The sequence below is a fragment of the Carettochelys insculpta genome, chromosome 18 (genome assembly GCF_033958435.1).
Source record: "Carettochelys insculpta isolate YL-2023 chromosome 18, ASM3395843v1, whole genome shotgun sequence".
NCBI classification, from domain to species: Eukaryota; Metazoa; Chordata; order Testudines; family Carettochelyidae; genus Carettochelys; species Carettochelys insculpta.
The window spans coordinates 26,705,141-26,718,362 of NC_134154.1; the positions used below are offsets into that span (position 1 = coordinate 26,705,141).

Genomic DNA, 13,222 nt, shown 5'->3' on the forward strand with positions numbered 1-13,222 from the left:
AATGAGACAGATATTAGCATATAGTCTTTTTATATGATAATTGCTAAGACCCACTAGTAGCAATAAAACTTTTTCTGGTTCATCTGACAAAGTGGGTTTTACCCATGAAAGTTTATGCCCAAATAAATCTGTTAGTTTTCAAGGTGTCACAGGACTCCTCCTTGTTTTTGCAGATACAGATTAACACTGCTACTCCTCTGAGACTTCTCAACAATGTTTAAAATAAATCTGTGAAATGCTGAACTTGTTTGTTGTTATAACAACCATATCAGTCATGGTAGCTCTAAGAGTTTGTTTGCAGCTGTCTCTTCAACAACAGCATGATACATTTTTGCAATTTCAGTCATTGTTATTGTGTTGTGACAAATCCTAACAGTTGAGATTCCTGTATTGAGTTAAACTGAGAATCTTTAACTCTTGGCATCAATCCCAACATATGAAGGTCATAAACATACTATGGTACAATTTGTACAGCGTGTGTAATTAATAATATTACAGAATGATTTACAGCTTAAAAATGAACACAAATTACCAGGAGGAAATAAACTACTACTGAGATATGAAAGGTTAGCCATATGAGGAGTGCACACCACTCAGGTTCAGGGGCCAACTCAAATGTAAATGGTGGACAGCAATAGATAGAAATCCCTTTCTAATTATTCTTCCCCTCTTGTAGAGCCTTCTGGTTTCAGTGAAGAGGGACAAATGGTGTTTGCTACTTTTACCCTTCACCAGACTCAATTTTTTGGAGTTCTACTCCTACATGAACAATTCTGTTCAGTAGTTTTTCTTGGCAGCAACATGAAATTGACATGATTCTTGATAGTGTCACTTGAATAAAAATGGTGAAACTACTTTAACTCAGCGGTGGGCAGTCTAGGATAGTGAATGGGTTGCATGAGTGGCCCTCCTTCATCTCAGTGGCCCTCAAGACTTATTACCAAAATGGTCTCCCAAGATGGGATCATTTTACTAACTGCCCTCATATACCTAGAATTTGTGGGCTGTTTGTAATTGAACTGTGCAGTGCATAGATTGCTCTCACAGTCAATATTGTGCTCAATTAGTATGCCCCTCTCTTCACATGCCTTTGCCTTGTGTGCATGTCACTTTATTAATATGGGTAGGAAAAAGCTACGTGGATGGAAACCAGCAGAATCTGGCAACCCTGTGCATGGGCAGCGAATGATAAAATGTCTTGAAGGCCATGCTTAATACTCAGATGGACTTCATGCAGCCCACGGACTGCAGGTTGCCTGCCACTACTTTAACTTATTGCTGTTTGTTAAAGTTCTGGACTTCAGCAAAGACAGTGAATATGCCTATTTGTAGAGGCAGGAAACTGACACTGGCTTTGTCTACACTACGTGATAAAGTTGAATTTAAGGCAGTTATCTTGATTTTAACAACGTCACTGTCTTCACTGTAAATACCATTAGCTTGATTTTTAGGGAGTGCTAATATCACTGTAAGATCATCGAAAGCGGGTGGGTGTATCATTAAATTCGAGTTTAAAAGTTCGAATGAAGGATAGCATGGAAGTGCCATGTCTTTTGAATCAAATTCCTTAGCCTTCAGAGGTGTCCCTTAAGCATCCCACAATGCCCCATGGTCCACCATCTCCACTGCTCACCAGGTGCACAGGAAGTAGGTAAGAGGAAGCCCACAAATTTGAATTCAGCTCCAGGAAGCTCATAGTTATGGGGTCATGCTTATATGAGAGGCTGGGAAACTTTTCTTACTTTGCTATCAGCACTGTAAGTGCTTCTACCCATTAAAAATAGCCCCAACAAAGAGTTCATGGTTCTGTCTCTACTTCTGCAAGCTGAGCACTTGAATTTTTTTTTCCTGCACTAGTGCCAGCCCCTGCTCTGCCATACAACGTGGCAGCTTGGCTGGTGGGGGGTGGGGTGTACTTATATGAGAGGCTGAGAAACTTCTTTTCTGTGGCTTACATTTTTGCAGGCTCCCCCTCACTCCCCCAGAGGCACCATATAATTGAGGTTTTTTCCTGCGTTCCACCATATAATGTGGCTAGACCCTGACCCAATAAAAGGATGTGTCTGCTGGTCAGTGTGGACCATGCTGCCAGGCAGCACCAAGGACGGGGAAGATTTTTGGGGGCTTGCTGCCACCAGGGGACCATCTCTACTGGCCCTTGAGCCACAGCCCCACACTTCTTCCTGCCCCTCCAATCAAAAAGATTTTGGGGAACCATGTCAACTGGCTCTTCATCCTCTGGTCCACCCCCATGTGGGATGACGGGGTCCGACACCCTAACAGTCATTTGGGGCTGGCTCCCCCACCTTAGGTCCACAGCATGTTGAAATTTGACAAGTCCCATCCCCTGTGTTGGACAATTGTGTGTAGTGTAGTGGGAAGCCAAAAATCTTTTTCCCAAACTTTTCTATCCTCTTCTTTCAAGCTTTGGCCCCCTTAACGTAGGGAAGAGTGGGCTGAGGGCCAGTTGAGAAGACACAGATTGCTGGGTGATCCCAGGGCACAGAAGCTGTGTAATGGACTGGGAAGCCAAAAACCCTACCTCACAATTTTTTTTTTTTTAAATCCTTTACTATCCTATTCTTTCTTTAAGCTTTGCATTGTTCCTGTCTTTTCAGGCATCATATGTAATTGAGGGAGGGGACACAGTGGCCGGAGGGCCAGTTGAGAAGACTCAGACAGCTGCTGCTTTTTGTAAAATACTTGATAATTGAGTTACAGCTACAGTTGTAAAAAGCAATTCAGTTATAGACGCAAGAGATTTCAGTTAATTTGGCAATCTTTGTTAATGCCCTACTTTTCCTTCCTTCCTCCTGGAAGAATGGCTGTTTGCTTTCCACTGGAGAGCAATGAGAGCAATGTAATGTGGGAAAATGACATCACATACTCAAAACCACTTGCGGGGCATTTTTTTCATGTACTGCACCGGTGAAAATACACAGAATGCTAAGGGGATTAAGGAATTGTGTGGTAGGTTCCCACAATATGCTGCAGCAACCATCGATGTTTGGCAATTGTGTGGCGGCAATAAGTTGGCTTTGTGGGGAGCCTGTGGGGAAGTGAGATACTCAGATTCGAGTGTATAAAACCCAGCGTTACAAAATTGATTTTAATAAACTGAAACGTATCTCGTAGTGTAGATATAGCTACTGAATTTGACCTATCAGTTTACAGAAGTAAGAGCCAGAAACTTAGCAGATTTTATTTTGTTCATTTTTTTAATGAAAGCTTAAATTCCACATAAATAGGACTTATCACTGGGATGTAGGCACAAGCTTGTTTCTGTGTGTTTTTGTTTTTGTTTTAAGTCTTGGATTAGTCCATTAAAATAAAAGCAAATTTTATGTACCTTATTGTAGTATGTTACCCTATTGCTACAGATGCATCTATAGATATTCTAGGACAGAGATGACAAAAAATAAACTGTGAAGCAAACCAACAATCTGAAACCAAAAGCTGAAAATGTGGAAGCTCTGTATGTGTAGAGCAAAGTGATTGTCAGAGCTGCTGTCTTTAATTAAACCCTCTGAGCATCACACGTTAAAAGATGAATTGTCTCTTGGCACTTCTTATATGTCCCATTTCAGCTATGATCTGACTTATTTTCATTTTATGTTTTATGAAAACAGTAGCAGTGCTGCAAAGAGTTTCACATCATATGCAAACCTCAGCCAATTATCAATAAGTTCCTCAGGAAATTTTCTCTATTGCCTTCTGTTTCAGAAGTGTGGCGATTGTGAAGAGGTGCATCGGTTAAAGAAGCTGGTGTATGATTTACAAGAATTGGTAGATCTCTACAGAAAGTACAGCTGCAGACTAGCACTCAATGACTTTGAAAAGGTAATATTGCAGGCGTATTAAAAATAGTATCTGAGTACTATCTGTCTGGTTGACACTTCACTAAAAAATCACTGGGCCAGCTGGAATAGTTCTGTGGATTATTTGAGCATAGGCTTTCAAGTAAAGAACTAACATGGTGATAATCCCAATTCTGGCATTAACCCTTTAGTTATGTGTACACTCGGTGGCATGTAGCATACATGTAGCTAGCATCAATATAAATACCTGTGTAGATGGTTCAGCACTGCTTAGGTGAGTCGAGTACATAAAAACCAAAGTTTTTTATAAGCCCTAATGCTGCTTCCCACATATACAGTGCTATTTCTTTTCGGGTGCGTCTACACTAGCCAGCTACTTCGAAGTAGCCGGCACAGTCGAAATAGCACGCGCCGCGTCTACACGCGCTATGTGCTATTTCGACGTTGAAATTGATGTTAGGTGGTGAGATGTCGAAATTGCTGTTCCCATCCGAAGATGGGAATAGCACCCTACTTCTACGTTCAACGTTGAAGTAGGGTGTGTGTAGACAATCCGCTTCCTGCTACTTCGAAATAGTGGGGTCCTCCATGGCAGCCATCAGCTGAGGGGTTGAGAGACTCTCTGTCCAGCCCCTGTGGGGCTCTATGGTCACCACATGCAGCAGCCCTTAGCACAGGGCTTCTGGCTGCTGCTGCTGCAGCTGGGGATCCATGCTGCATGCACAGGGTCTGCAACCCGTTGTCGGCTCTGTGGATCTTGTGCTGTGCAGGGCAAGTGTGTCTGGGAGGGGCCCTTTTAAGGGGGCTGCTTGGGGCTTTGCTGGCCCCTTATTTTGAGGGGGAGCGCTTGTGTGTGTGGACACTCCACATTTCCTTCCAGGGCGGCTCCTTTCGATGTTCCCCGTCGCTACTTTGATGTTGAAAATCGATGGCACCAGCCCTGGAAGATGTGTAGATGATATACGTCAAAGTAGCCTATTTCGATGTCCTTACTTCTAAATAGGCTACTTCGATGTAGTGTGCTAGTGTAGATGTAGCCTTAGAAGCATAGTGTTCTGCAGCCTCTTCCCAGCCAGAACTTTTCACTGCTCCATGTATCTGTTTACCACAGCATGGACACAACTCGCTTTGAACAGCAGCATTTGTCACCCACCTATGTGAATGGTTAGGTGAACTTGAGAGGGCCAGTAGCAAAAAGGAGACGGTCCCAGTAGAAAGGTAGGAAGCCACTCACCCTATGACAATAGGAGTCTTGCACCCAGGGGCCAACTGGAGGAAAGGGGTGCTGATTGGTCAGCATTTCATAGCTCCCAGAATTTAGTTCAGTGCACAGGCCTTGTGGAGCCTCTTGGCCCTGTTCCAGCAGCTCGCTCTACCCACTCAAACTAGGAATAAGAACCTTTTCTGACAGGTGCTGTGGTATAGCCTGTTGGAAGGAGTGTTTCTTCCCATTGTCCAATGGGCAGAGGACCCAGGAGTATTTTATTTTCCTCGCAGCACCTTCAAGCCACAGTGGATTGAGTAGTACCACACTTTCTGCTTGATAGTGGTATTGGGGTGGACTTGTTTGTTCGTTGTCAGGTTTCCAGTGTGGTTAAGATACAACTATTAGTGGTTCCCAAAGGGAAAAGATGGGATTTTGGTTCTGGGCCTTGGGCTAAAGTGCTATAGTGAGACCTTGTGGCCTTTGCAGGCCAAGGTCCTCAACCTGCTACAGTCTGTGTTCCCTCTGTAGTGCGGAGGGTGATGAAACTTTTTCAGTCAGTCTTCTGGACTGGACTTCAGTAAAGGCTATCCCATGTTCTGGAGGGGTCATAAAGAAAGCATTTCCATGCAATTAACATATAAGATATAAACTGTTATAAAAAAGTAATTAGGTATGGCCCCTTCCTCCAGTAGTTTACAGTTTCAGGTGTGTCTATTGGATGACAGTACAAGCTTGGGATAGAGGAAAAATCAAAAGTTTAATGAAACTCAAGAAGCCTTTTTATAGAAGGGTTTATTCCCAAGATCACTTCTGGAATTTAAGGGTAATCAAAGATCTACCCCACCCCTTCCCCAAATGTCTGCTGTGCTTGCTCCATCCCCACCTCTCCATGTTGCTCGCTCACTCACTCCTTTTACTGGGCTGAGGTTGGAGGAGGTATGGGTGCTGGCTCTGGGAGGGGGATCAGGACTGGGGGTTGGGGTTCAACAGGGGATATGGGGGTTGGCTCTAAGAAGGGGGGCAGGGCTGGGGCAGGGGGCTGAGGTTCAGGAGGGGGTTCAGGGTGCAGGAAAGGGTGTGGATGCTAACTCTGGAAGGGGGCAGAACTGGGGCAAGTGGTTAGGGTGCATGAGTGGGGCAGAATCCTGGTTCAGAGGCAGGCAGGGCTAGGGTTGGTGTGCAGGAAGGGATGTGGGATGCTGGCTGTGGGAGGGGGCTCAGGGCTAGGGTTTGGGGTGCTGGCTTTTGGAGGAGGGGCACAGGGTTAGGGTTACCCTATGGTACAGGAGGGGGTGCTGGCTGTGGGCAGGGACTAGGGGTAGTAATATGTGCTTGCGTAAGGCGGCATTTTGAGCTGTTGGATCTAAGTTAGGGGTCTAGTGATGGCGGGGCAAACTCCCAGCCCCATTCTGGAGCCCTGCCTGGGTATAAATGTCTGTCTACAGAGAGGCCATCAGTATCCACTGATCCACAAGGCTGTCCCAGGAGCTGCAGCAACAAAAGGAAAGGAATGGGGTGCTGCTGCCCCTGGGAGCCTGTGCCCCATGCTGGCAACTCCTCCTGGCCATTCAGCTGTACCCTTCCTAGCCTTGCCACCAGAGGCACTGTATGACCCCGGATAGGAGATATGCCAGGCAGCATGTACAAGAGCAGTCACAAAGAGGTGCTGATGTGGGCTACTGTTTCCCAGGATACTGGAAGCAGTAGCACCACATTACTCTTTTGGCCACAGCCGCTCATGGGATCAGCAACATTGATGTATATCTGTGAGTAGACATTTCTGTCTGCTCAGGACTCTTCATGCTGCTCCCAAAAGGGGCCAACATGCTCCTGGAGGCGTGGATGAGAAGCACATAGCTAGGACTCTACCAAATTCATGATCCATTTTGGTCAATTTCACATTCATAGGCTCTTAAATATTGTAAATTTTGCAATGTCAGCTATTTAAATCTGAAATTTCAGTTTTGTAGGGGTTCTGACCCAAAGGAGTTGTAGAGAGGTGTTACGGGGCTGTGGGCTCTGCAGTACTGTTACCCTTACTTCTGTGCTGCTGCTGGCAGTAGTGCTGCTTTCTGAGCTGAATGGTAACTGCTGGCCAGGAGCCCAGCTCTGAAGGCAGAGCCACAGACAGCAGCAATGGTATGGTATTGCCACCCTTCTGAACTACTGCTAGCAGGGCACTGCCTTCAGAGTTGGGCATCCAATGAACAGCCATGGCTCTTATGTCTCTCAGGAGGCAAAACAGAAGTAAGGGTGGCTGTCAGTGTTCCTGTAAGCTGAGCGCTTTGGTGGGCACTCAGGAGAGATTCAGGTGATGCCCAACTGATTAGCAGAGTGCCCACAGCTAGATGGGAAAAGAAGGATAACTGATAACAATATCCTAGTCGTGTCGTCCATGTCTCCTCCTTCCCGCACCCCACCCTCCTCCAATAATCTTGTGAACTCCTGAAACTTCCTTTTTGGTCAGGATTCCTAATTTAGAGAAACTCTTGTCTCCTCTGTGAAATTTGTATCAAGTAGGGTAAAAGCACACAGAAGACCAGATACCATGGTCAGCAATGTGTTTTTCATGGCCCTACCAAATGCACAGCTGTGCACATACCTCAGCACACTCACTGTATCTGTCTTCTGGTACTGCCCCATCAGCTCCCATTAGCCACAGTTTCCTGTTCCCAGCCAAAGGGAGCTGCCAAGACTTTTATTCACCCACCTCTGACCCACACGCAGGGCACCACTGGCTGTACTGGGGAATGGTCTGGGGCCAATTGTAATTGACTGGGAGAGTCGCCTGGATTGACCAGTCAATCACAATCAACTAGTTTTGTGACTATTGCTCTAGGGGGTTTTGGTTTCTTTGAGCTGGGCAATGAATGTTTCGTCCTGAGGTTTTTCCTTTGGCTACACTGGGCAGTGGATAAGGCCCTTAAAATGAAAGAATGCTGTTCACTGTGCTGTTCTAACATAATGTGGAACTCATGTTTCTGTAACTGTCCTTCTGTCCCCCTAGGAGAATGCAAGTACAATAGTATTCCGTATGCTTGATAAAGTTTTGGCACCAGAGCTCATTCCATCCATTCTGGAGAAGTTTATTAAACCGTACATACATGAACATAAACTACAACAGGATGAACTTCTCTTGCAGTATATAACGGTATACGTTTTCCCTCTCTTTTTAAAGGGATGTTATTTTTGGTAAATCAAGTTTTAAGGCCGTCTTTTGAAACCCTTACTCTTTTGTGTACAACCCAGTTGGTCTGAATGATTAAATGTGGTCCTTCAGTGTTTTCTGAATTATGGAATGCTCCTTCCATACTTCTGAAACTTTACTATATTATATTTTGTTCATCAAAATACTCAGGACTTGCTAGAACGCTGCCGTACACGGTCTACATCTGTGTTTGAAACTGCATGGGAGGCAAAAGCAATTGCTGTCATTGGCTGCATATCTGATATAGATGTAAGTACATTAGATAAATGTACAAATGGGTCTTATTCTTTCTTCTTTTATTGTGAATGAAAGAACAGAATACAGTGTCTGGTAGGCATATGTGATGGGCCAAATACTGTCCTGCCTTTCAGTCAATCCAAGGAGGATTTTTTTTGCTTGGTCTAGTTAGTACCTTTTACCGTTTTTTCTTCAGTTAAATCTGTTTTTGCTTTTCAGCTATTTTTATTGGGTGGTTATGCAAATGGCCATCTGTAAGGTGCTGAGCACTCTCAAGTGTCGTGATTCCAGGAGGGATCACGGTGGTGCCCCTTTAGAGACAGGCCAGTGTGGTGGTCCACTGCACTATCATTGAGCCACCGAGACTACCTTGCTCTCCATGGCTTTGTAGTTGTAGGGTTCTCTTTTCGAAGAGTTGTTCCACTACCAGTAGTTTTTTTCTTTTTTCCTTTTACATAAACCTATGTTATAGTACATATAAATTTTGTAAGTATCGTGTGAGCAATTTGCTGTGTCTTTTAGTCATTTAACGACAATTAGACCTATTTATAACATCTTTTAAGTATTAAATTATGCAAGCTTTCACACAAAGCTGTATAAAGTTTGGAAGAAGCTTGCCAGCCCTTTTTAATACTGTTGACAAAAGACAGAATCTTCCTTCCTTAAGTGCCAGGCCAACTGACGTAGGCGATCCTGGCCCTCCACCCCTGTCTATTCTGAGCGCTTTCTAGCGTTTTTACAGTGCTTCTGCGCCGTAACCAGACAGAATCTTAGGAGAAAAAATTAAAGCATTCATCTTCCAAACCTTAAAAATAAATAGCACATAGAACTCTAGCAGAAGTGAACTATAAAGTATTCAGCGAGATTAAAGGCTTTTGGGTGTGTCTGTGCAAAACGTGGGACGATTTCCTTGTGTAAATGAAGTTTATGAAGGAAGAAACTTTCCACATTTGAGCTGTGGGTGAACAATACTTGAAGGAATTATGTAACAAAGAGCTTCATTTCCATAGAAATTTGGATTTCTTTGCAGCTGGTATTTGATGCAGTACTGCAGATCATGCATGGTGCAGTGGTGCCTTGGAGTGCAGCAGTGGAGCAGCTGGTCAAGCAGCATTTGCAAATGAACCATGTCAAGTAAGGGAACAGCCTTTAACTACTAATACCCATCTCTTCAAAATCTCTTAAAGTTATTTATTTAGTGCTGTTTCTTTCAATTAGAATTCTGGGTCGAACTCTTAATTGTGCTGTTGGATGAAGCAAAGCTATTAATCGTAACACATCTCTTTGTAGAGTGAAGTTATTGCAGGAAAGTTACAGACTGATGGAGATGAAAAAGCTGTTACGGGGCTATGGAATAAGAGATACGAACCTTTTAAAGGATAAACAGATGATAATGGTAAGTAATGATACCTCTATTTATATTTTTACTTTGCTTCTATGATACATGTTCAAATTGGGGATGTTACCAGATAACTGGTTAACCTCACCCTAAATGGATGGGGCTTATCTCATTTATGGCTAACCAGCAGGGGCTGGAGCAGCCCCTGAATGCTGCAGAGGACTGCTGGAGCCCTGTGGGGCCTGGTGTAGGCAGGAGACACTCCAGTGTGGCCAGAGCAGCCCTGGTCTATTGCAGCCCAGGGGGCATCATTGGTGGGGTATCTCGAATGGCTTCGAAGCAGCCTGGTTCGTCTCCCCCATTTCCATATTTAATCAGTTAACTGGTTAAACTTAGCGTTTAACCAGTTAAGTAACTAAACAGGATTTTACATCTCTAATTCAAATAAGGTCTACTACACAAGGCCTTGCGTATTTTGACAAGATTGTAGGGGGCCAGATTTTGAAAAGATCTTAGCACCCAGCAGCTCCTATTATTCTCTTATTTAGTTTGAAAAATACAGTCACTTCCTTTAGAGGCCTAAATAGGAGCTGAGCTCTACTGGTGGGGGGCGGGAGGGGAAAAATCAGAGCACAGACAATCCAGAACAGAAAAACAAAAATAGCAAAACAAATATTACTTTTAGTTCCCACTCTCCTGCTTTCAGGAGATGGGAAAATTTAAGAACTGTCAAATGGCTTGTGTGTTTTGGATTAGACGTCAGCATTTGTATTCTACTGGTGAGAGATGTTCAGAAAGGTGCTTATTAGTTCTTTCCAGTGTTAATGGAAATGCCACAGTCTATCTGATCCAAGAAACTAAGCACAAATTACATGACTTAGGTGATCACAAAAGAGAGAAAATATAGTTAGAGTTTTGTTACTATCTGTGCTTTGGTTTGCTGTCTTTTACCTTAATGAGATACTTGATAAAGAAAAACATTGTTCAGCGCAGATCTCTGCGAATATTTGAAAAGCAGACTTAGTCTGTTTCTTTGCGCACCCCAATGCATCAATGGCAATTCTCAGACAACTTTAGAGATAAGATCTCCTGCATTTGTCCTCTCCCTTGAGCTCTGCGTAAATGTATGGCTAGATGTAGAACACAGACACTGAATGTCCATGTGACCATGATGTCTAGAGGGGCTGTAGTGAGAGTGCACATTCAGGGCAAACGCTACAGAATAGGGCAGACAGCCTCAAAACTGGTGGTTTCTTCTATCATTTGATTTCACCAAGAAAGTAACCAAACAATTTCTGTAATGCCTTATGGATTACCAAAAAGCAAAAATACAGTTCTCTTTAAGCAGTCCAGCCCTTACCACCTTCCTCCCTCAAGATAGTCAAGTCTACTATAGTGAGGGTTACTGAAAACCTTATTCACTTTCAAATGGGAAACAGTAGCTGAGGGACTAGTTGACATGACACAATCCCCTGGGTGCTCTCAGATCACATGTACATTGTGGGTTTGACGGTTCCCTGACGTGCTAGCTGGCTGATTTGGTAAAAGCCTGCCCATTAGTTCAAATAGAAAGTGTTCCTTCAATGGGGGAAAAGTAGCTGAGCGACCAATTTACTTGATTCAATCACCTTCTGAAGCCAGCCTATTTGGTTTTCTTTTGCCTGGGATTCCCTACATTTTCCTTCTTTTCTCCTGGAAAAAATTACCATTTGCTTTCAATGGGGAGGGTAATGAGGGCAATACAGTGTGGGAAGATGACACCCCACACCTACAACCACTTGTGTGGCATTTTTTTCCCATACTGCACCAGCAAATAAACCCAGAATACTACATGACTGAGGGAACTCTGGAATAAGTTCCCACAGTGCACTGCTGCAATAGTCAATCTTCGGCGATTTAGTGGGGAAGCACTAAGTCGACTTTGTGGGGAGGTGAGGACACTCTGCTTTGAATTTATAAAACCCAGCATTACAAAGTTAAATTTGAATTTACCAAATTTATCTCATAGTTTAGACTTTGCCTGGTAAAGTTTAAGCAGATCAGATATAAAGCAGGATGAGGCCCAAGATGAGGCCCAGCTTCCTCTGTAGTGGAAGCAAGCTAATAATAATAGATAAAGCATATCTAGTTGCTTTTAAAGCTAATCCCTGTTTCGTAAGCATGCACCAGAAACTAGTTGCACTTGTTAGCATAAGGCATTTAATCCATCAGAATGTTCACGAGTAGTCTACAATTCCAAAGACAGTATTATTACAACACAAGTTCTGTCTAAATATTAATATTCCCTTTTTAAATATTTCCTTCCCTATTTCAATCTGTAGAATACAGTATTGAAAAATAATAGACAAACAATAGAAGTCTATTATCTACAGAATATTTAGATCACATTTTTAAACTTCTAATAGGATACAGGTAAAGAAGACACACAATTAGTATCTATTTTTAATTCTCTAACAATAGAGGACTACATTTCAAGGACTATATTCTGTTTTAACAAGGCTGTTGAACCTCTCTAGTCCAGCACTCTCATCTGGCATGATTTTAGTTAGATAGATAACCATGTATCGTGAGTGAGGCCAAGTTTCTCGTGGTCCCATAAAGTTTGTTTGCAGCCACCAGTTCTAGCTATCAGTGTTCTGTGCTGTTATTTAGCCCTCATTTACCCCTTAATGTCTTCTAAGAGCCCAGTCAGCAGCAGAAGTGCTGGTGATGCTGCTAGGCAACATTGACCCCCTGTGGTTTGGCAAATTTCTCTTGTTCAGCACCAGTCAGGTTGTGAGGGTGCCAGACTAGAGAGGTTCCAATTTCATACACAAAAAATTGCTCTGATCATAATTTCAATCTGCTTCTTCGGTACTTGTCCTTCCGGGTTACTTTGGTGTCACACAGGCTGCATGTTACTTGGCCCTCACTGGTTCAGCATCACAGCCCAGCTAACGTTGGTAGTTAGGGAAGTAAAGTTCAGATGCATTAGAATTTTTGGGTATGTATCCTGCATGGCTCTCTGCCTGCTCAAGGAATTCCTCCAACATCCACACTTCTGCCTCCCTGCTGCCACAGCTTGTGCCTGCTATAGTGAAAGGCTCTAGCATTGTGGAAAGGATCGGACGGGGGAAAGGGTCTGGTAGTTCTGCTTCTAAATATTTCCCACAAGATTTAACATCCATGTCTTTTTTTTCTTGTTTTAGAGACTGGTGAAATACATTCTTAAACAAGATACCCCTACTTCTTTGGAAGATGCTTTGAAAATTGTAGAAGCATATATGTTGCCAAGCGAGGAGGTCTATATTTTGAGGATGGTGGACATGATTGATAAAGACAGGGTATGAAGGTTTTATTTTAGTCATTTGATCTATCTCTCTAAAAATACTTCAGACCTATTCTTCAGAACTGTGCACAGTTATTGCAGTTTC

At 43.4% G+C, this 13,222-nt stretch overlaps 1 protein-coding gene across 1 annotated transcript in view; it reads left to right on the top strand.

Moving 5' to 3' along the window:
- KNTC1 (kinetochore associated 1) overlaps nt 1–13,222 on the top strand; it is an 81,867-nt gene that overhangs the window by 25,138 nt on the left and 43,507 nt on the right. Inside the window, exons 25-30 of the mRNA XM_075012708.1 lie at nt 3,724–3,840; nt 8,033–8,176; nt 8,384–8,482; nt 9,501–9,604; nt 9,761–9,866; nt 12,998–13,132. Coding sequence (XP_074868809.1) covers nt 3,724–3,840; nt 8,033–8,176; nt 8,384–8,482; nt 9,501–9,604; nt 9,761–9,866; nt 12,998–13,132 — 705 coding nt within the window. The remainder of the gene's footprint in view (nt 1–3,723; nt 3,841–8,032; nt 8,177–8,383; nt 8,483–9,500; nt 9,605–9,760; nt 9,867–12,997; nt 13,133–13,222) is intronic.